Genomic DNA, 24,230 nt, shown 5'->3' with positions numbered 1-24,230 from the left:
ATCTCTAGATATGAAAAGCCATGATTGGTCAGCTTGGAGGTGTCATTTACCCCCGACATTCTATTGGGTACCATATTGTCATGTGTATGAACCCCTGCAGAATGAGTGGGTCTTGTGATCTGGATGGTTTGGGATCTGATCCACTGCTTGTGCTGTGTACTATGCTGTCTTCCTTGGTGGATGAGGTTGTAGATTCTCCGTACAGGGAGTTCCATTTCTCTGGCAGAGGCTGCATTGTAGATTCTGGTATGCGGAGGGTTAAGAATTGCATTTCTCTGGCAGGATTGTGCCCTGTTTCTGTGTGAGGCCTGGAGCAGAGCAGGAACTGACCCTGGAACCTGCTGAGATGTTCATATCTGACTAAAAATAAACACAGCTTTCATAGCATTCCACAGAAAGCCTCATCTCTGGATTAACACATTCACTGCCAGCCTACCCTGAAGGGGCCCACTGTGTATGGGGTATACAAGCAGGCGTGTACACGTAGCTGCATAGAAGAGGAACACAACATGCAAGAACTAATGATACGTGTGTCCCAAATGTGTGATTATATCACGGAAAATATCCTAGTGCCTGATCAGGACAGACTGTGTTATCATACACCTAGAATAATACACTCCATGCACTGTATATACACCTAGAATATTACACTCCATACACCTAGAATAATCTACACCGTGCATTGTACATAATACCAAAAATGATCCACACCAAGCACAATAAATAAATACATACATACATACAATACACCTAGACTGATCCACTCTGTTTACTGTACATACACCAAGAATGGTTCACACACTGTGCCTTGTAAATACACCTAGAATAATCTACATATCTAGGTGTGTGAATAGTTCACACACCTAGAATAATCTACACCCTGCACTGTACATACACCTAGAATAATTACACTGTACATACACCAAGAATGATTCACACACCCTATGTACTGTAAATACACCTAGAACAATCTACATTGTGCACTGTACATACACCTAGAATAGTTACTCTGTACATATACCTTTAACACACTGTACATACACCCAGAATAATCTACACCGTGCACTGTACATACACCCAGAATAATCTACACAGTGCACTGTACGTACACCTAAAATGGTTCACACTTTGTGCATTGTATATACAACTTGAATAATCTACATTGTGCACTGTACATACATGTAAAATAATTACACTGTACATACAGCTAGAATAATACACTCCGTGGACTGTACATACACCTAGAATAATCCGCACTGTACATTCACCTAGAATAATCTACTCCATGCACTGTACATACATGTAAAATAATTACACTGTACATACACCTAGAATAATCCACTCTGTGCACTGTACATACACCCAGAATATTCTACACCGTGCACTGTACATACACCTACAATATTCTACACCACGCACTGTACATAAACCTAGACTGATCCACTCCGTTCACTGTACATACACCAAGAATGAATCACACACTGTATGTACTGTAAATACACCTAGAAAAATCTACACCCTGCAATGTACATACACCTAAAATATTTACACTGTACATACACCCAGAATAATCCACTCTGTGCACTGTACATACACCTAAAATAATTACACTGTACATACACCTAGAATAATACACTCCATGCACTGTACATACACCTAGAATAATACACTTCATGCACTGTACATACACCTAGAATAATACACTCCATGCACTGTACATACACCTAGAATAATACACACCGTGCACTGTACACACACCTAGAATGACTCAAAGTGCCTCTATATACTCGCACAAAATGCCATTGAATGGGTTAAAGGCCCTGATGGGTGAAACATGTCAGTTGGCCCTATGTGGCATTATCTGAGAATGGATTACTGATCTGTGTTTTACATCGATTTCCTGCCCCAATCTTTTCTGTACAGCTGTAATAACCCTTTTTCCGTTTTTTTAATATTTCTGTATAATACCCTTCTGTGAATGTATCCTAGAAAGGATTCTTATCTCCCTATGCTGGACATCTCTGTGTTTGTACAATCAGCTTAGTGCAGCGTTGGTTCTTCATATCGGCTGTATGAATATTTCTGCATATATTAGTTTCTGTGTATCATGTGCAGAGTACAACTCGCCTCCAGATATCCAATCAATCCTCGGCAATTCTGATCACCTGACACTTAGCAGAATGTTGACTCCTCAGACTGAACACTTTGCATGCTTTGCTGTTACAGCTAACAGATTCTGGGCCTTGTTTACTGTCATGTAGCTGGTAAGCATTGGGGCACAATGGCCCTCTATACACCCCGGGTTGTTTTCACTAATAATAAATGCTCTGCATAAAATATTGGTGCTTCATACCCAGAATATTTCCACAATGTCGGTCTGCTGAGCTGGCAATCCATCTCTCCCCAGTCCAATAGGCCTTGATACCGGTGGCTGGAAGCAATATATCTTTAGGTTTGCTCCTCTCCACCTCTGTATGTTTCACCCGGGTCTAGATGGAAACTCCATTGACTCGAACTGTGTGTTCTGCTCCAAGAACTTGGCTTGTGTGCTGACACAGCTCTATACAATGAAATGACAGTATAATGCATATGATGATGTTACCTGGCTTCCTGTATCTCACAATCCTCCAGCCAGCACCATAACTCTCTTTCCTTCTTGCAGGATGGCCGAACCACGCTTTAACAATCCCTATTTTTGGCCTCCACCTCCAGCGATGCCCAGCCAGGTGAGACTTATTGAATGACCTTTAACCTATGCTGTGATTCTGCTACTGTACAGTCTGCGGCAGGATTCACACCATTTCATGTATTATATGGCAAATGTGCTAGTTAAATGACCAATATGTGACTTAATTTACAGGATGCAAAACTCCCGGGTACATGACAAGGGCACCTAGCACAGGTATTGTAAGGCAGTCAGACAGCCGCTGAGTGTGAACACCATTCAGGGTAGATAGTCACATAATCACAGCCTATTGGTCTGGGGAGATGAGACATTACGGACGTATGTAGAGCCCCCAACAATCATTTATTATCGGAAATAGGATTTTGTTTCTCCACTTCAGTAATGTGAACAGTGTGTTGTTTTACAATAGTCCCATTCTTTTATGAATGCACAGGAGAATTAATATGTGTTACCTGGCGTCACTAGTATTGCCCCCTTTGTGCTTTGTTGGATATTTTCTGGTTTTATATTTTGGATATCTTGCTGTATTATAAAATTCATACTTTAGTTCTAGATATTTATACCTGATAGAATATAACATATCTGCTATTCATCACACCCCTATCTAATTTAGAGGATTCACAAGTTACCAGCAGGTTTTGCAGAGCTGTAATCTTTGTGTTGTAGAATTGGTAGTACATAAGACTGATCGATGGTAACTCCTAGATAGCAGTGTGTCAGTGTGACGGCTCAGTGTTGTCAGTTGTTGGACGTTCATCACACTTCAGCAGAACATTATAATAAAGTGAGCTTTTACAAAGGTCTTGTGTTTGCATCTCTTCATGTAAATATATGGGGCTTCAGGTGGTCAATGTGCTGGCTTCAGGTTGTTTCATTCTTCTGATATTTGCTGTAGTTTGAGGTCTGATTATTAAACTGGACAGTATCATCACCAATGAGAGATTTAGCTTCTAGATGTTTACTAATAGTCCTCATGTCTACATTTTGGCAGATAAGTATATTTAGTTCACCTCAGACACATAAAACAAAAACTCACTGGCAGGATAGATCCTTTCATATGCTGCAGCCAGCGTGCGGTTAGTCTTTGTGGTGGGGCAGTGCTTATTGAATGAAATAGTTGAAGTTCTGTAATGAGCAGAACTGGATCTGTGTCACCTCAAAGCAGTCAGTAAAATATAACACCTGGCTGACGGCTAAGAATCCAATTTGATGAAGATCCATGGAGCAGCCTAAGGCCGATCTTCCATCCATAAACCTGTACAATCATTGAAATAAATACTAATAAAGTCTCCTATGAGTAGAGATATCCCCAGAATAATATTGGGGTCAGTTTTTTCATTGTTATATCTGTGTGTCCTAACCCCCCCTGACTGTCATTGTCCAGTACTGTTTAGTATCATTACATCTGATCCCTGCGTCTCTCACAGATCACACTAACTGGTCTGCTTTTTATGTAGTTGGATAACCTGGTGTTAATCAATAAGATCAAGGAACAACTGATGGCGGAAAAGATCCGACCTCCTCACTTGCCTCCTACTTCCGTCCCTTCGCAGCAACCCCTGCTCATCCCTCCTTCGCCAGCGGAGACCAGCCAGTCCGTCATGTCCCTGCAGAAGCTACAACAAGTACCAGGTCTGCATCCACAAGCTGTTCCCCAGCCAGATGTGGCTCTGCATGCCCGGCCTGCCACCAGCTCTGTCACTGGTAATTCACTATACACAAGGATGGGGGACAATAGTGCTCGCTCTCATTATTACTGCATATATGGGTTGGGATATCAGACTCCTAGCATAGTAGGGGGAGAGGCATTACTCTAACTGGGAGGTCTGCTAATGTCCCTTTATAATCATAATCATTTGGGGGAATTGTTCCTCCTACTGTTACAGCCACAGAACTGTTTAACCTCCTTGGCGATATGATTATTTTAGTATTTTTAAATGTCAAAGCGGTACATTTGACATTTAAAAATATTTTATTTTAAATTTCCTGCCTGCCCGCACACAGGTCCTATGCCCGCCCAGCATTTGCATCCCCTGGCTTCGCGTTCACATGCTGGGGATGTGAGCCCCGGGGACACAGATGCCAGGCCAGCCTCGCCGGGGGACGCCGCAAGCTCGTGGGTACCAGGTAAGCCTTCAATTCCATCCCGGGTTTGGCTCGCGGTTACCGCTTTTTGCAATGAAATTTAACCCCTGAGCCACAGTCGGGATTACCGCCAGAGAGGTTCAGCATAGATCTAAATTGCTTTTATAGGATAGGGTTGGAATATAATACCCTCAGCTGCCGGTCTGGTGACCTCTTACTCTTCAGTAGTCTGTCCTTATGACTTTACTTTCTGGAATAGTTTTCTTTAACTCCATTTGTGTCTCTCTTTTTGGGGGGCTATTAGATAAAATACACACGTCTGTTTCTATTGTCACCTTTTATTATGGAAGGCTATGGGTTTAAACCCCAAAATTCAGCTTTAGCCTGGTCCCCGCTCCCATGACTACTTTCCTTGTCTTCCAGGTTTAGGCCTGTCATCCTCCCGCACAAACGTCAGCACTTCAGAATCCAACACCGGTACCAGCAGTGGCACTCCCTCCACTCCAACTTCCAACAGCCAGACTCGACTCATCGCCACCTCCCCGACCCTCATCTCAGGAATCACCAGCCCCCCGATGCTGGACTCTTTAAAGACCATCCAAGGACACAGCCTGCTGGGACCCACCAAACCTGAGAGAGGGCGCAAGAAAATCAAGGCAGAGAACCCACCTGGACCCCCAGTGCTCGTTGTCCCTTACCCCATCCTGGCTTCAGGAGATATCGGAAAAGAGGGCAAAACTTACAGGTGAGGAGTCTATGATTACTTTAGGCTGTGATATCATTCATGATGTTCTGTGGATAATAAAATATCCTCACATCCAGTCACTAGTGCATGGTTAGCTTTATTTCAGTAGCTATATACAGTACAGGTGTCCTGGATTCCCTCAGAAACATTCTGCATCGTAGTGTGGCTCAGGTTTGCTGGGATAATATTAGGTAGCATTACCTAGGAGTTCAGTACCTAAATATTCATTTAGTATAGGAACTTGTCATGTGATTGCAGCTCATTGCATAGTTTGTGTATCATAGTTTCCTGTAAACTTATAAATGTGTATAACATAAAATCTTTTGTCTCTGATATTTCTGTTTTTTAGGTGTAAAGTTTGCCCCCTAACCTTCTTTACCAAGTCAGAGATGCAGATTCACTCCAAGTCCCATACAGAGGCCAAACCTCATAAGTGCCCACATTGTTCCAAATCCTTTGCCAATGCTTCATATCTAGCACAGCATCTTCGCATTCACCTCGGCGTCAAGCCCTACCACTGCTCTTACTGTGAGAAATCCTTCCGCCAGCTCTCTCATCTCCAGCAGCACACCAGGTATGTGGGAGCACCAAGAAACTTCAATCTCATATTTACAGCCAGTGTAGTCTGCACATTTGGACATGTAACAGCATTGTTTCCTACAAAAGGACTGGGAGTCTGGGGTCAGTACACAACGCAGGCTGAGGGTTAGGTGGGTGACGTAGGCTGAGGGGGGGAAGGGACAAGCTGAGGGTCAGGAGACTAACTGGAGAATGTGCGGGCAAATATTTGGGGGTGTAAAGAAAGAAGGTTGGGAGATTCTGTGGTTAGAGTGTTGGAGGCTGTTAGGGACATAGGGCCGGGGGACCTGAGACTAGGGACTGTACAGGTGATTACAGGTATTGATGAATCGTTACTTTGTCAGATATATATATCTATGATCCTGATAAATGTCTATATGTCATGTTTCACATTTATGTGGTCCTTCAGGAATTGGCTATATTCCTGGAATGTACACCGTCTGTATGTCCTAATGTTCTCTTTATATTGAAGGATTCATACTGGTGACCGGCCCTACAAGTGCCCACAGCCTGGCTGTGAGAAGGCTTTCACCCAACTCTCCAATCTGCAGGTTAGTGGCCTGGAATCATGTTTTTCCTGAATTCTAACAAATATCTACTTTGAATTTGGAATTATTATCATGGGTAAAAATAACAGAATATTCACCTATATCATGTAAATGGTTAGCTCTACAGGTGTTATATAAGGCAAGGATTGGGCTGTATATAGTTTGATTGCACCTGTCCACCACCTTTGCTCTGTATTCTACAAGCATATGGCATATTGATTTTGGCAGATCTGGTCAGTTGTGTTTATTAGTAGCGGTTAGTAGTAGGCCAGGCCCGGTACTGTAGGTCCCAGCACCACAAATTGTAGTGGGGTGTGCATGGTGAGGGGAGGCCACTAATCTGTGTGTAAAATTCTTTCCTCCTTCTTTTCCACAGTCTCACCAGCGACAGCACAACAAAGACAAACCATACAAGTGTCCTAACTGTTATCGTGCATACACGGACTCTGCCTCACTTCAGATTCACCTCTCGGCTCACGCAGTGAAACATGCCAAGGCGTATTGCTGCAGTATGTGCGGGAGGGCATATACCTCTGTAAGTAATGCCTGTATTTCATAGTAGAATGTACCTAGAAGGAAACATTTGGCTCAATGTATCTTCATCCCTGCTTGTATCCTCATTCTGCACGCTGAGGGTTTCTTCCAGGGGCCCAATAACCATACATTGCACGGGTCCCAGTTCTTGTGCCATGCAGATCACATTGTACCTTTTTCTCCTTGCAGGAGACCTATTTGATGAAGCATATGTCCAAGCACACAGTGGTGGAACACCTGGTCAATCACCATTCTCCTCAGAGGACCGACTCTCCTGGCATTCCTGTTAGAATTTCCCTCATATAAAAGGGAGGAACCCCAGCCCAGGAGCACATGACCAAATGCCAAGGGCGGCCTGGGCTGCTGCTGCCCACTTTGTCCTCTGTCTGAGGAAGCAGCTACCTTGTTAGATCTTGGGCTGGACCAGCTGCCTCTTATTTCACGTTTCTCTGGAGCTTCTGTCATGCACTTGGGTACCCTGACAGGCGTTTTTGTCTTGTCAGTGACCGACTCTTATGACAGCTGCTTGAGGACCTTCTACATTTCACACATGGATTTTTACCTCTTCTTGGTTGCCCTTGGGATTACAAACCTTATTTTGGCCTAACTGTTGTGTCATACAAGTGTTTAACTGAACTTACCCTTGGAGTTAAAAACAAAAAAAAAAACAAAAAAAAAAAGCTTTTGACTGGCTGCCACTTGGAATGATCATGGATTGGCTGAATTTTATTGTTATTGAGATTCTGATTGGCTGCTTTTGGTGTGAGTCTAATTGTACATTGATTTGCCCAAATTATTTTGGTGACATGCAAAGTCCCCAGCCTAGCACTTTGAATCTCTCACATTTTATATTGGTTCATATTTAGCTTTTTTATTCTCCATTTTTTACATATGAAAAAAAAAAAACAATAAAAACCCTATTTATTGGCCAAGAATTTGGTGCTGCTAAAACAAAGCATAACTAACAGTAAACACTTTTGAACTGTCTTTGCTGAATTTTAATCAAAATGCTGCAGAATTCAGCACCATGTGGGGATGGAGAGGGGCGGCCTAGATGAGATGAAGGGGTTTCTGCCATTAGCTGTGATTTGAGTATTAGCCTAACAAAGAGTTAGGGTTCCCTCTCCTTGCATGCAACCATGATGAAAAGGCCTGCCTACTGGCTACATGGGGTTACGGCAGCCTGGAAGCAGAGGTAGAATTCCTTTCTCTGGCAGTGGGGATGGTGGCCTAGGTAAGGTGGCAGGGTTCATCTCCCTGGATGTGGAAGGATTGGTGGCCTAGATGAAGAGTTGGGCTTCTGGCTGCTGCTAGCAGTGTATTACCCTGGATGAAGTGGTAGAGATCTTCTTTTGCTGCCAGTGGGGTGTTGGTGTCTTTCCTGGATGCACGGTAGAGAGGGGTCATTTTGGCCTGGATGAGAAGTTGGGCTCCTCCTTTCTGAATGCAGATTGGATGTTAGTGTATAGGAGTTGGGGGTGGGGGATTCTTTCAGGTTGCAGGTGGAGTGTCGGCCTGGATGACGAGGTGGGGTTCCTCTCCCTGGATTCAGGTGGAGTGTCGGTGTAAATCAGGTTTCCCCTCCCGAGGTGATGGTTTAGATTGTGGAGTTTATTTCCCTGGCTGTAGGTACAATGACAGACATTACTGAGGAGCTTTATTCCTGGCAATGGCAGTTTGTGGTCCGGATGAGGGAATTGGGAACATTTTTCTGGTTCCATGTGGAATGTCGGTGTGGGTTCCTGTTGTTTTCCTCTGCAGGCATGATGGTGGCCTGGGTGACATCTGGTGGAAGGTAGGTGACCGTGTAGAAGAGAAGGTGGGTTATATATGACTGGCAGATTGCCCTCAGTGTTTTCTTGTCATGGTTGATGTGGAAACCTTTGTAGAAGATTATTGAATATTGGAGTCTTGGAAGAATTGGGTTTATCAGGTCAGTATCTAGAATGGAAAAATAGGGAAAAGCCTGTGAAGATGAAGAGAATTATTTCCAGTAAATTGACTCCTATTCCTGAGTTTATCTTCCCAGGTGCAGTGTGTCTGATCTCAGTATAAACCCGGGTGGAATGCCCAATGCTTTGTATTTACCTGGGTGGATTTTGTGCAATTCTTAATATCTGCCCAGTTGCTCTACCTGATCCCAATATATACCCGGGTGCAGTGTACCCTGATCCCAGTATATTCCCGGGTGCAGTGCACCCTGAAATTAGTATAAAACTGGGTGCAGTGTACCCTGATCCCAGTATGTACCCGGTTGCAGTGTACCTTGATCTTAGTATAAACCCGGGTGCAGTGTACCCTAATCACTTTATCTGCCTGGTTGCAGTATACCCTGATCTCTGTATCTCCTTGGGTGCAGTGTACCCTGATCCCAATATATACCTGGGTGTAGTGTACCCTGATCTCAGTATATTCCTGGAAATTAGTATATATTCGGTGCAGTATACCCTGATCTCTATCTGCCCGGATGTAGTGTACCCTGATCCCAGTATGTACCCGGGTGCAGTGTACCCTAATCTCTTTATCTGCCTGGTTGCAGTATACCCTGATCTCTGTATCTCCCTGAGTGCAGTGTACCCTGATCCCAGTCTATACTCGGGTGTAGTGTACCCTGATCTCAGTATATCCCCGGAAATTAGTATAAACCTGGGTGCACTATACCCTGATCTCTATCTGCCCGGGTGTAGTGTACCCTGATCCCAGTCTATACCCGGGTGTAGTGTACCCTGATCCCAGTATATTCCCGGAAATTAGTATATAACTGGGTGCACTATACCCTGATCTCTGTCTGCCCGGGTGTAGTGTACCCTGATCCCAGTCTATACCCGGGTGTAGTGTACCCTGATCCCAGTATATGCCCAGGTGCAGCATTGTCTCAGATGAGGGTTCCATGCTTGTGTTTCTTTCTAGCTGAGAGCAGATTGTGAAGCCGCTGTCTGTTTCCACACAAATGCTTTGAAATAAACTGGCAGCAATTGTGTGAGCTCCAAATGTGATGAATGAAAACATTGGAGGAATTCATTTATAACCCCGACCTAGTCCAGAATTATCACAGTTCATTTTTATGTGATGGTTGCTGGGGGTTACGGCACATCATTGGATCTCTTTTCACTTCCATACTGAATAAGACATCTGAGCCATGAACATGTTCTATGCCATGTAGGATCTCTGCACCTCCTACCTTGTTCTGCCTTCCTCCTCCAAGTTGGCACCATGGCGTATGTGCCACCATGTTCTAAAGGTGGAAAAATATCTCCTGGTTTATTGTGATAATGAAGGCAGGGTATACCCTTGTATCTTGGGACACTTTTTCATGACTTCCCTGTAGAATTCTCTTGATAAAAGCTGATGTCTAGGGATCCCTGCACCAAGGCAGCATTTCTATATACATAACACTGTACAATGGCTCCCTCTATAGGACAGGGACGTTGTACTTCTAATCTGCACTCCATTCTGGTGCTCTGTCTCCCTCTGCAGGTCATTTATATTCACTTCTTTTCCAAGGAAATGGCTTCACTGCTCCGCTAAAATTTATCCAAATGCTAAATCCCCCAATGAACAGTCACAGCGGTGAAAACTTTTTATTTCTCTGACTGTAACCAATCTTCTTGTTAAAATATGGAAGATGGAAGTTATCTGTTGGTGGGATGGGTAGGGCAGTGCATCAGTGGGGAGATTTGGGGGGACCTGGCTCCGGCGTTGTTAGATCAGTGGGTAGGTTTCTATTGGTGGAAAGGATTGGAGTTTTTTATTTTAAACTGGGAGGCTTGTGTTCCCCATTGGTGGAAATAATTGGCTTTTTTATTTTTGGGGACGACTGGGGATTCCATTTGTGGGGAGGATCAAGGTTTTCTATTGTTTGGGAGGATCAAAGTGTCCATTGGTGGAAATGAGCAAGAGGTCTTTTTTGTGAAGAGGAATTGGGGGTCCACTGGTGGAATGGATCATGGTTTCCATTAATTGGTGGGGAAAGGGAAGGGGTTATGGCACCCATTGATGCAAATAATAGAGGTTTCCATTCCTAGGGTTTGTAGATTTGGTATAATGGATCATGGTATCCATTGGTTGGCTGTCCATTAATTAGGAGGTTCTTGGTTTGTTGGGGTTGACTGGTGTCCATTGAGGGCAGAATTGGGGTAACCATTGTTGAGGGATTCGTTTAGCTCCATTTTATTGTACCATACGGGGATGGGGTTCTCTTATTAATCCTAAAGTCAGGCACTTACCTCTGTAATTTTTTACTCGGGGATAAAGCTCCTGTTCTGTGTTTGTAAAGTTCGTTTTTTTGACGTCTTGAGATTGGTTCGGTGGTTGGCAGTCCTCCATGCAGGTGGTGTATGATTGGTGTGCTACTTCCTCTCTGTGTTATATAGGATGACCCTGTCTGGTATGGCTGCTTCCGCTCCCCCCACCATCCCAATGTCTCACCTTCTGTCACATTCCATGTGGATGCCCGGGGTGTCTCCAGGGGTTGGGTCAGCACATTCAGACACCCCATATGGTGGGATCTGGGTCTCCTTTATACCTGCAGGCCTCATGTCCGGAACCTGCTAGTGGCTGTCACTCCGAGTCCTCTGAACTGTTCAGAGCTGAGATTTCTTGCAGTGGATTTCTCCAATTATTGAACACGTTCCTAAAGCAGTGCGGGGTTCTTAGCTCTGAAGTCCAGGGGCCTGACCAACAGGCCATGTTTTCCAGATCTTCCCACAGCTCCTCAGTCAGAGGTGGATTCGTGTGCTACTGTCACATCCTCCTAATACAATGCACTGAAACTTGGCAAAACAGGTAGGTGCTCCCCAGGTAGGTTGTGCTCTATCCATGCTGAATGAATTTATCTGATGCTGCCTAGTCTCTGTTCTGGGGACACAAATGGAGGGAATGACAGATAGTGGTCAGTTCTGCAGCTTTGGCCGGCTTTAATAGCTCTCATGGTTGGAATTGTCAGATTAATGGAGATAATACAGCACTTATTATTAGGATGATTCTTCCTTCTGATAGATTTGTGTTCGGTCAGAGCGAGGCCACTTGGAGGATGTCGGCACCTCTGGGATTCACGTATACCTGTAAACCTATTCAGTAAAGGGAAAAGTGGAGTAACCCGTAGCAACCAGTGTTTAGTCCAATCACAGATGCATTGTGGTTGGTTGCTATATGGTAATGCATTTTGACACCTGTGTAGGTGATTCTAGGGTAAAAACTGAACATCTCCCTCATTCATGAGACCCTCTGAGCTGTTCCTCTGATCTCTTTTATAATTTGTCCTGTCACTGAAAGCATTATGGATCTTTGATTCTGTTCTGGACCCCGATTGGTTGCTGTAAACCTCATTTCATTATCCAAATGAAAGTATAAAGAAGTTAATATTTCCTTCCTATTGAATCAGTGGGCCAGCTGTCCAACTTTTAGTGTGTCTCTGCACAGGCTCGGCCCGCGGTATGTCTCTGCCATTGCTGACCCGCGGAACGTCTCTGCACAGGCCCGGCCCGTGGTATGTCTCTGTATACATTCTTCTGTATATTCTCCTGGAAGTGTATCTGTTATTTTTCTACACATTTTAAGCCTTAACTTTATCTTTATTTAGCAGTGGTTTTATTATCATTTGTTGTTAGGCTGAATATTGCCCTTTCCCTGCTTCTAATGTGTTGTGTAAGGGTCATCAAGGACTGACTGTACCCTGGGCATGTAATAATGTGTAAATATGCTAATAGACTTATTAACACTTTTTTTTTTCTATATGAAATCCAAACCACATGTATGTAGAGCCTAGATATCTCATTTAATAAAATGGCGGGGAATTGGTTCTCTGTCTCTGGTCACAGCTGAGAAATCAGTTTGCATTATGTATAAAAACAAGGAAATGGAATAAGTTGCTATTTGTATCTGTTGTGAAAATAAACTTGTAAATGCAACCTTTGTAAAGAAAACACCGCACTTCCTGTTGGCAATTATTGTTGTCCTGGGGTTCAAAAGATTGGGTTGTCATTCTTCTGTTTGGGGGGTGGGGATACCACAAATGTCAATATTTTACCTGGCAGGGCCAGTTACATTGACCTGGCAAGCTGCAGGAAATATATTCTTCATCTTTACAAAGTTGAAGGTTTATGAAGACTTATTTAATGGTAAATTTGAAGTCCTAAACCTTTTTATTGGGTGAAATTATAATGTAAGCCCACCCAGGATAACCAATGTTTGAGGATTTCGCTAGTCAGAGTGTCACAAGGTCAGTGCTCTGTTATTCAGCATTAAAGAAGCTTCTGCTGCTCCGGCCTTGCAGGGCCACACAGATCTCCAGGCCTTGCTCTGTTCCTACTGCCCACCAATGGTGGTCTCGTTACCCACTGACCAGGAGGTTGTCCGGAGAACTTCAGGCCTCGTCTTGTACCACCACGCTGTTGTGGCTTGTCTGATCTGTACGGTTACCAGCAACTCGGCTCCTATTCTCCTAATGGTTTCATTGTTAGAACAATGCTTCCTGAGGGTGATATTTGTAGTCCGGTGTCACCCCAGGTGCTAGGAGATAATCTTCGCTACCATTGTCTTCTGGAGGGTTCTGCGACTGGCCAACAAGGTCCTTATAGGGTTTTGGCTCAGTTTGTGAGTGCTTGTCCACACCTTTTCCTGAAGATTCTGCAAGCTCTAAATTATATTCTCAATGGGCCTAAAAAGCAAAACGGGTCCCAGTGTTCAAAGACCCCTAAATTACCGGTTAACTGAAGGCCCTGCTTACAGCTTTCTGAGCCTAAAGCAAACATCTGAGAATAAGGTGTAAATCCTCTGGAGTGACTACCTGTCCCAATACCGTGCTCTGTAGATAGTAACTTAGGAAGAGAAGGGGGAGGACCCCAGACCCCTATTTCTGTTCTGTCTCTGGCACCTTCATTTGAGTTGGCTGGTGTTCCTGTTTTGTCTCCAGTTTCACTTTAATGTCTTTCAAAACCTTAAGCTTAAAAAAAAATCTTATCCTTCCACCCAAACACGCAGGTTGTAGGACCAGGTGTTTTCACTTCCTGGTGGTCCCAGTGATAATAGGAGTCCTTCTAATGGAGTTCTGATACCACCTCCACTGGGGGGGGTCTCCCAGAAAATGTGGAAAACTTGAATGGCTGTCTCTGCTTTGCGTTCCATTGCTTTACCCCCAGGCTTAGCCATGGCTGTTCCTGCTCTGCAGTTTCATCGATAGCAGTGGGAATGAGATTCAGTACATTGAACAGATGACCTATGAATCTTTGCAGAATTCCCATAGGAGGAAACTCAAACAGCTTGAAGGTTGTCAACCATATGAGCTCCTCAGAGTAATTGTGATCTGGGAGTTCATCTAGTAATCCTTTGCCTAAAGAGCAGAAGCAACGCGCAGCTACCACTCTCCGGAACGTTGAACCCGAATGGACTGACGAATTATTCTTCGTCCAACGCCTGTGTTTAGTGTGCAACAACACCAACGGCACTTTCAAGGGGCATTTTATTGCCAAGCACCCGTACAGAGACTACACCACGGCTGAGCGGAAGACTGAGGCTGATCGCTTGCAGTCACGGTTGGAAAAAACGTTTCTTTGGACACCTTGTTTCTTCTGACCTAGTGTGCCTTCTTGACCTCCTGAAATGGCCTAGTAGTCCAAAAAGTTTGGTGACCCCTGCTGTAAAGGGAGGCAAAGTCTTCCCAGGTCCATCATCATTTACTTCCATGTGGTTCTTTAGCTTGGTCTGATTTTGCCTACAGCGGAGTATCCAGTAGTAAGTAGTCATCCTCTCAGACTGTTGGCCAACTCATACAACTAAACAGATCATTCCTGGAAGATTTTCTATGAAATACATCCCAAGTCCTGGGGTCTGAAAGAGTTGTCCATGGCCAAGGCTCTCCCTCAACAACTTCCCCCTGGAGATGAGTGGCTTGGGGCATGCAGTGTTGCTGAATCTTTTTTCATAATTGTCACCCTAGGAGGACCATAGCCACCCCTGCACTCACTGCCCCCTACGACACAGAAAACGTGGCATTTTACTCCGTTACATGCTACGAGTACTTGGGTGGTTTTCTGGTAAATTTCACTAACTGACCTGTGTACGTCTCCATGCCATGTCCCCATTGCTATGGCAACTGATCTTGTGATACAAGTGAATCTTCTGCTCCCCTGGTTCCTGCACATTCCCTCTGAAAATCGGAGCTCCTCAGCCACCTTTGAGGGATCTGCATTCTGGGAATTGAGGTCTTTTCCCCCTGTCCAGTTCTCCTTCAGAATACTGAGCATGTTTTAGGCCCGGGGGTCAGGAGGGATTTCTGAGCAGCCTTGCTGAAGTCCCCCGCTTCTGGTATTGTGTAGCTAAATCGGAGCCGTGCCCCCCCTCTCCCCCCTGACTGCCGATTGTTGACAAGCAAGGATCTGCTGTAAAAGGCTCTGGACCAAAACCAGTATTTCCTTTTTACACATGAAATACCTTTCAGATCCACAGCTCACAGTATGTTAGTGTTGAGGCCAGTGGGAAGAATGTCACCCTTACAGATGGCTAAAAAGATCATTGGTGTCACCTACACTGGCCTGAAAGGTGCAAACTGCTCATTGCTCCATGAACCCCAGCTCAATACTCCGCTTTACAAAGCCATCCAGCACTACTCCTGCTGTGCACGCACTGAATGATGGGAAGACATGGCTGCTTTGACATGCTGTGCATCCTCCGGGGAGTCCCCCTGTTTGCAGGCCTAATTCCTCCACAGGCTTCTTGTCTTCTCTCTGGCTCCATCACCAAGAGCCCACCCTGATTCCGGGAGGTGAAGCCAAAAATGGATTTATGTAATAAATGACAAATTCCTGAATCTGTATTGATTTTTTAAATGAAAAAAAATCTGCAATAATCTGTCTATACATCAGAGAATACAGCACAGCATTTCACCCAAAACTTTATTTAAAAAGAACACTTAAAAAAAAAAAAAAGTGGTCTAGCACCATGTGACCAGTCTCAGGGCCGAACAGTAGAAGCTGCATCAAAGGGTGATCAGATTATTGCACTTCATTCATTTAGAGATGAAGGGGATGAGAGGGCACGGCTGAGTCTTGTCCTTCTCTACAGTCACATTCTGAAAACCAGCAAGAACATACCTAGCACATAGGATGGGGGGAGGGGTCACTCATGTGAACACCAGGGGTTGTGCCACTTGGCTATGTGAGTGCCAAGATGGTGTCTGTCACCCGGGCACTCACCAGTTGTGCATACAAAAGGGTTTTCTTATTCCTTATATTTGAGAGTTTCCCATCCGTGCCTAATGCAATGCTGCAAATGTTAAACTTGCAGAATGGAAAAACGCCAATGATCTGTGCTGAAACTACTGGAATGAAGAGGCCGCTCTACAAAAATTCTGCTGAGCTGTTCCTTGTAAAATAGAGAATTTGTCATAAAAATACAAAGTACAAAAAAACGTTTCTATAAATAAGCTCCCTCGGCTCTGGAGGATTCCACTGTCGCCCAGATTGTAGTCTCTGTAAGACGGTAATATCGGTTACCGTGGTCAGGAGTCCTTTAACATACTGATGCGGGCGTAAATCTTCAGGGCCGGGCCCAGTTTAATGTTCATAGTGCTCATTAGGTGGTCCTCTTTAAGAAGCAGCAGAGCCTGGCCATCGATCTCTTGGGCCCGAAACTCCTCAGAGATTTCCTGGCAGCCTGGAAAAGAACACGAGAGGCGTCAGTACGGCGGGAGAATCCACCAACACGGGACAACGCGTATGTTCAGTCAACTGATGACAATCTCAGACGAGCTCGGAAACATTGGAGCACCACAACATTCACCCAAACCTACAGTAGAAATTTGAGAGGTATAGAGACCGATGCAGCCAGATGGGCTACAATCGGCAGGAAAAGCCAATTGTAGTCCCCATACACACAGCACAGGAGATTCATGACACGTACACACAGCCGAGGAGCTACCACTCACCTGGCAAGGAGCGGATGAACTCGTACACATCCTCCACGTTCCATTTGGTTGGGTCACTGGGTAAGAAATTGTTGAGATGCAGAGTGTCCCCGAGGTGAAGATCCGTCATTTCGATGTCCCTGTGGTGCTGGCGGGAGAGGGAGGAGCTGGCAGAGATTGGAGACAATGGTTCCTCAAAGCTGGAATTGTCAGAGCAGCGACTGGAGTCTTCCTGGCTGTTGGTGTGTTTTAGGGTGGAGGAGACAGACAGAGGGGTTGGACTGGAGGAAATGGCGGGTACGGAAACCTGCAGAGGAGAGACAATGAGACAGAAATGGCATGTCAGCCCAGCCAGCCCACTGGTGAAAGGAAAAGCACCGATTGTGGCTGTGTGCACCCCCACCCCACGCTAGGTGACCACAAGAAATCTCAGGATCTCACCTGCTTTATGTAGTCTGTAGTGTGATCTGTCAGACTGCTCTTCCGTGATCTCCTGCGTGTGTGCTTTGGACCCCCAGATTTCTGCAGCTTGCTGCGGTCTGGATGGAAGAGGCCGACCCGCTTAGTGCAGCCCACATTGTACCTGTAGGAGATGCAACACAGGAGACTCCATCATATGGGCCACACTGGGGACACAATCCTCACCTGCTGGCTACATTCAATTCACCCCCCCCCCCCCCCCACATGCACCTCCCCCCACTGAACACAGCACTCTGCTCGCTTCCCTTCATCCCCCAGCACCCCATTACCCCCACACTGTCCCCATTACCCCCAGCACACTTCCTACAATCACCTCTTTGCACAGGCCATGGAACAGAACCGCTTGGAACGTTTAAATTTGTACTCAAAGTCTACCCGCCCGCAGAGCTCGCACTTCAGTTTAGGAGGATCGCCATCGCTCTTCGATTCTGAAAATAACAGAAAAATAGACGTGTGGAGAAGGAAAATTATTTTTTTACAGCCTCCATATTGGTTGTAGCAGAATCATCTATGAGAAATATATCAGGAAATCTGATTGCATTGTGGGGGGTGAAATCCTGAACACTCGGTGGAGTTCCTTTTGTGTCAATAAGAACAATGACAATGTAAAAGATCACCTGGAGGTGAGAGGAGATAGCGGGGCCATCAATCACTCAAGATGTCTGAAGGGTCACTTTTCACTTCACGCTCCAATTACTTTCCTGTTACGCCTACTGAATTTTGTATAAATAACACAATTTTCTCTAAATAAACCAGAAGAGCAACTTGAGTATAAAGGACTAATAAAGCTGTATTACAGGTCATGTGACCTCTTCATCCAATAACACCATACCAACCAGGTAACTGCTAGCTAACCACAGACTTTTGCTGTGCACTCACGCCAAGAGGTACGACGTGCATCCTCCCAGTCACACCCCGAGGTACCACGCACGTATACCCAGTCACATGCCAAGAGGTACGACGCGCATCCTCCCAGTCACACGCCAAGAGATACGACGTGCATCCTCCCAGTCACACCCCGAGGTACCACGCACGTATACCCAGTCACATGCCAAGAGGAACAATGCCCCTCCTTCCAGTCACACCCCGAGGTACCACGCACATATACCCAGTCACATGCCAAGAGGTACGACGTGCATCCTCCCAGTCACATGCCAAGAGGTACGACGCGCATCCTCCCAGTCACACCCCGAGGTACCAGTACCTGGCATGCTGGGCTCTTCTATATCTGAGTCGGTGGTAGTGGCAGTATTATTGTTGTCCTGCTGGGGCAACTTCTCAGCCAAATGCCCCTGTTGACACTTCTCCTGGGCCCTAACCAATAGAGAGGAGCGCCCCACCTGGTCACAGAGGAAAATGCAGTTAGGACCAAACCTAATGGAATTGATGTAGCCTAACAACATGGCTTCTTCCCTACTGATCTACCAAGTCAGACATTCACATCACTGAATAAATCTGGTGACAACATGCAGGTGTTTTTATTCACTGGTTGTGTGTGCTGTGACCCTGTCTGAACAATTACAAATGTCATCTGTGTGCTGATACCCTCCAGTACTAAGACTCGGCCATTTTCTACACATCTAGCATTCCTGGTTTATCTCATATACATCAATTCCTTAGCCCAGTATCTGCATCACCTAGAACTGACAACCAAACCCCTAATCTCAGAACTCTCAACTCCGTCTTTACTCTCCCCTGAGGAAGCCAAAAGGCGAAACATGTCGGGTAACAGATGCTTTATAATCATTCTGAGGTGTTATTGTATGATTTTGACAGTATGCCATATCAATGTACTGATCTCTAGCTCAGTTGAGCTCTGTATAGCCTAGAATGCTAAATATATTTACTTTATAAACTATTGAAGTTGCCATAAAGAGACGTTTTTCCCTTCTTTATACATGTTACCTACATGTAGGGCATGGCAACCATTATAAGATGGGCAAAGACATCTTTTAGGATATTACTACCTCTCCAGATGACCCCACTGATCAGGTTTCTGTATTGTCTGCTCACGTATTGAGATGCATCACTCCCGTCTCTCCCTGGCCCCCAGTACCTGAAACGTGTCATAACAAAGTTGTGCAGGGTACGGTGCATTACCATTACCCTTTTCTGCAATAAGAGGGATTTGTGTCATTCCAGATCCATAAACATCCAATTGTGTGAAGACATTATAGTCCCCATACACTTGAGGATGTACAGAGCCGGTTTCTATAGGTTATCTTGAGGTTTGTGTGATATCAGTCCTGCACAGTGTTCTGTACAATCAGATCCTTGTATCTGTGGGATTGGTGTAGTCTTTACATACAATCAATTATCTTATGACATATTGTAATAAAAGGGCTACCGTTTGTCTGGCTTTAGTGTGAGTGACATTACAGGAAGACAAGATGGACAACGGCAGCTAATATAAGAGTGAGTGGTGTGGACGGCAAACCCACCTGTGGGGCAACTCTGCTCCTCTGTGACTGCAAAACAAGACTGAAATCAATGACCGAGGACAGGCATGACGCACCAACATACAATACCCCGCACCCATCTTACCGGGAACGGCTGGGCCCCCTCCTGGATGACGAAGCCTTCGATCACATGAGTGAGGATTTGCGGTTTGACCACAGCCTGTGGCGGTTTGTTCTCACCATTTTGGGGGGTGCTGCCTATGGCGGCCGCAGGTAGCGGCGATGAGCCATTTCCCGAGGTCATGTCCAGAGCAGGGGAAGAAATCTGCACGGTATGGCTGGAATCTGGGGAGAAGACACAAAACGTCAGAGGGGCTCCAGACGGGAATCATTTTGCCCAATACTGGTGACAACACGTGTTTCTCCCGAGTGTCCAAATAGGGTTATTGTGAGACCCAGGAGGGGCACCCCAAGGAAACACCCTTTCAGCCTCTTCACACTGGGGGGGGGATTACCAAAACTGAAAGGCAGAAAGTTTCTACACAATGGAGAGTGCCCAGGGGGGCAGATTTATACACATAAATGGAGGACTACAATCTGCAGGAGGGAAGAAGTTTCCCTGTGCACACTTCTTGTACAGGTTACTACACACACAAGTTTCTGCAGAAGCTCCCCACACTGAATTCAGAGACGTGACGCTCCATCACAATGTAGCCAGAAGAATCCACACAACACCAAGCAGAAGCCCTCTAAACCTTTCTGGTTGTTATAGGTGGGACAACAATTCACACTGGGACTGCTCAGTCCCTCATACAACCAGCCAGCAGGGCCCCAAATGCCCCGGAGGGCACACAGACCGTGTCACGGTGCTTTATTACGTCACCTACCTGCCTTGGGTCCTTTGTGAGAACACAAAGATGAGCAGCTGCAACTTTTTCACAATGAGAGGACAATGTCATAGGAAGCTTTGTGGGCTCCCAGGGGTCTCCTGATATTGGGATCTGGTCCCCAAACCCTGGCACAGTGCTGTCCCAATGGAGGACTATGATGGAGCAGAGCGGTCTCTTGACACCTGGCCTGTTAATGATGGGAGGTTGTCTGATTTGTGCTTATGGGAGTAAAGCAGTCTCTGATTTTTGGCTTCTGCTGGAGAAGGTTGAGAACGTTCTCAGTTCCCCATTTGTAGATCTGGTCCCCAGGTCCTATGATGAAGTGTGGTGCCCCTAATTCATCTGTATTAGGAGAGGCCGTCCAGGTCCTCTCCTGCAATCCACGCTGTCTCTTCTGTTAAAGGGTCACGCTTATTCAGCATTGGGAGGTCTCTTAGCCCTGTGTTGTGATACAAACTCTTGTGGTTCCCGCAGTCCCCAGGTCCTCGTCTACTCCACAGGTTTGCTGTTTTGTGGTAGAAGTTCTGGGGATAAGCTGCAGCTCTTTGTTGTAGCGCCGGCAGTTCAGGAGTTGCTGCTGTTTTGCTGCTGTTGGGCAGTTTCAGAAAGCTTTGCTCCAGGCCGGAGCCTCCTGTTGTTGTGACCAACAGCTCCACATTGTCCACACACAGCCCCCTCATTCAGCTTCCATGCTGACTGTATGCACCAACCAGACAATGAATGAAAGGCGAGTCTGCCTGTCCCCCCCCCCCAATCCCTCCTCCAATCCCAGGGTCCAGGCGGAGGCAGGGAGGGGGCAGGGAGGGGGCAGGAGAGGGTGGATCAGACACAGAGCAGCTGCTGCTACACAAGAATGCCAGCTGTCTCTGCTACACCGTGTGTACACAGCACCCCCGGCAACACCGCGCCGTGTGTACACAGTCCAAACCGAATACTGCGCCGTGTGTACACAGTCCAAACCTAATACCACGCCGTGTGTACACAGTCCAAACCGAATACCGCGCCGTGTGTACACAGTCCAAACCCAATACCTCGCCGTGTGTACACAGTCCAAACCGAATACCGCGCCGTGTGTACACAGTCCAAACCGAATACCGCGCAAAATGCGCGGCCTCAAGAATGCCATGGCATGTGTACACAGTTCGAATCACGCAACCCCCAGCAACGCTGATCTGCATGTATGCACATTTTTCCATTGACAGTCTCTAGCAAAGTGTAGTGTGCGCCCAACATTTACACCACCTACAAGGATGCTCAGCACCCCTCAGGCCAGCAATCAGGGCCATGGTGCCTATTCCAGCCATAGGAGAGCCACATGCAGTAGAAGCTCTGCTCCTGTCCATGTTGAAGATGAAATGCTCTCATCTCTTCGATTCCCCAATGTCTGATTAATATTTCATATGAACATTTCTGGGACTGGGGGGAGGGGGTCCAGTCAGTGGAACAAACGTGTTCAGAATCTTTCTGCTTCAAATGTCTGATACATTGAAGTGTACCCAGGAAACCATAATGCAGACCCCACTGTACCTTACCCTAATGAATGCAGTGTTCAACTCCCAGGACCCCTAGATGGAGAGTACAATGCACGGTACCCGGGGCACTGCGATGGTGAATGAAAAGCACGGTACCCAGGGCAGTGCTATGGGGAGTACAATGCACGGTAACCAGGGCACTGCGATGGAGAGTGCAATGCATGATACCCAGGGCACTGAGATAGTGAATGAAAGGCACGGTACCCAGGACAATGATGAATACATTGTAAAGTATCCAGGAGACAGCAATTCGGTATATTATTCTCACCGTGTGGGGTAGTTTGATGGAGCTCGTGGGTGTGGTTGGTGGGTGCATCTGCTGTCATCTGGGTTCTGTGGGGCTCACAGTGTTTCTGTAGATTATCTTGCAGTGGAGGTGCCTAGAGATGAAGAAGTGGAACATTAAAGGTGTCTGTCACTCATCCCAACACAGAAAAGTCAGCTCTGCCCCCCCCATCCTTCTTCTATATAGAGATGTCTCAATGCCCACTTAGTTACTACACTATGGCCTATGCCAGGCCTGACATTGGATGGCAGCATTTCGGGGGACCAGAGAATGCCACCTGTTTCATTTTTCCTTCTTGTAGGACAGAAAGAGTGTTACCAGGATAGGCTTGTTGGAAATATTTTGTCTAAAAGGATAGGATTAGGTTCCCGCCAAGCCTAAAAAATGTATTTTTGTTGAGTATTCAGAAGGAGAAAGATAGAGAGGAAATTCGGCTTTTGAGGCATTGATAATATTAACTTGTGTTTATTGTGTATAGAATCCAGGTAGTCCTATTACCAACAAAGTACTCCTAGTCTGCGTATATATTTGAGGCAAAACAATTGAAAAAACTATAAATTAGCAATACAGTGGATATCTATCTTAAGGTTATTAGCTTATCTCATGGCCCGACGTGTTTCGCCAAGATGGCTTCCTCAGGGAATTATTAAGATCATGATGATAGATACTTTGAAGAATAATAAATAGTGATATTAAGGAGCTTAAAAAACAGAGGTGGACGATACCAAGAAGTTATTCACATTGAAGTACCAAAGGTTCCTTGAAACGTTTTTAATCAATAAATAAAACTTGTACTTCGTGTATTATTGAATTTGAATTGTATTGAAAGGGAGTGGTGTGAGAAGGATATGTTTTGAAAATAGCGTCAGGTCTGATAAAAAGTTAAGAATTGATTGATGTTTGTTAATCCTGATATATTATTGTGGTTAGGTAAGAATTCTGTCCTTTACTATAATATATTATTAGGTAATATATCTCTGGAGTATTGGCTCGGGATGTTGTTAGAGCAATGATGCAATGGATAGGTCTAAGAAAGGTGTTTCTCCTCTGTTCAGGAGGACATTGAGTCGTTGGTGGTTAGTGGAATAGTAAAGGCAAGACGCCAGAACCCAGTCTCAAGGAGGAGGGAGACCATTTTTCCTTCTTGTGTAAACAAAGATGAAGCAGATTTTTGATTCCCCCAAATGTAGTTTTTTATTTCTTGTCCAACCTGTACACTTACCTTGCTAATTCTGACTATTGGGTAACCTTATTAGATTACACTGGGGAAGAATTGTGAACAAATTTTTAGTTGACTTCAATTTTTAAGCTTATTTACACTAAAACAGGTTTGCTGATTCTGAAAGTGCAGTTAGTTTTCTTCTATCACGTCAGGTTTTCCCTCTACCGCTTATATTAATGCGATTATTGTAGCGTGGATTTGTATTCATTTACACGCAGACAGTGCGGTCAGAGGTTGTGTGCTGCTCTATGTAGTGAATAAGTAAAATGTATTTTTCTACTTACACACGTATTTCCTTTTAGATCATGACTGGCTCTGCTGTTTCCCGTGGTAAGTGCCAAAA

The 24,230-nt window shown here is 45.4% G+C and overlaps 2 protein-coding genes across 5 annotated transcripts in view; one reads left to right on the top strand and one right to left on the bottom strand.

Moving 5' to 3' along the window:
- Positions 1–1,915: 1,915 nt before the first annotated feature.
- ZNF362 (zinc finger protein 362) lies at positions 1,916–13,101 on the top strand. 2 transcript variants are annotated; one of them, XM_072425504.1, is made up of 7 exons: positions 1,916–2,726; positions 4,144–4,318; positions 5,195–5,516; positions 5,866–6,090; positions 6,568–6,646; positions 7,020–7,178; positions 7,367–13,101. In XM_072425504.1, the coding sequence occupies exons 1-7, from the start codon at positions 2,664–2,666 to the stop codon at positions 7,481–7,483; spliced, it is 1,140 nt and encodes a 379-aa protein (XP_072281605.1). In that variant the 5' UTR covers positions 1,916–2,663; the 3' UTR covers positions 7,484–13,101. The 2 variants fall into 2 exon arrangements, with proteins under 2 accessions (XP_072281605.1, XP_072281604.1); XM_072425503.1 differs by having other exon boundaries at positions 1,918–2,726; positions 4,144–4,390.
- Positions 13,102–15,980: 2,879 nt separating this feature from the next.
- Positions 15,981–24,230, bottom strand: part of PHC2 (polyhomeotic homolog 2) — a 22,788-nt gene continuing 14,538 nt past the window's right edge. For 2 of the 3 annotated variants that reach the window (XM_072426201.1, XM_072426202.1), the window contains exons 9-16: positions 22,648–22,759; positions 20,103–20,302; positions 20,000–20,026; positions 18,763–18,898; positions 17,872–17,986; positions 17,520–17,661; positions 17,100–17,385; positions 15,981–16,828 (exon numbers count right to left, since the gene is read on the bottom strand). In XM_072426201.1, coding sequence (XP_072282302.1) covers positions 16,674–16,828; positions 17,100–17,385; positions 17,520–17,661; positions 17,872–17,986; positions 18,763–18,898; positions 20,000–20,026; positions 20,103–20,302; positions 22,648–22,759 — 1,173 coding nt within the window. In that variant the 3' untranslated portion in view covers positions 15,981–16,673. The remainder of the gene's footprint in view (positions 16,829–17,099; positions 17,386–17,519; positions 17,662–17,871; positions 17,987–18,762; positions 18,899–19,999; positions 20,027–20,102; positions 20,303–22,647; positions 22,760–24,230) is intronic. The other variant, XM_072426203.1, reaches the window with a different exon arrangement.

Source organism: Pyxicephalus adspersus, chromosome 11 (genome assembly GCF_032062135.1).
Source record: "Pyxicephalus adspersus chromosome 11, UCB_Pads_2.0, whole genome shotgun sequence".
NCBI classification, from domain to species: Eukaryota; Metazoa; Chordata; class Amphibia; order Anura; family Pyxicephalidae; genus Pyxicephalus; species Pyxicephalus adspersus.
Note: the sequence above shows the minus strand (reverse complement) of the source record. Positions and strands in the feature narration are given on the sequence as shown.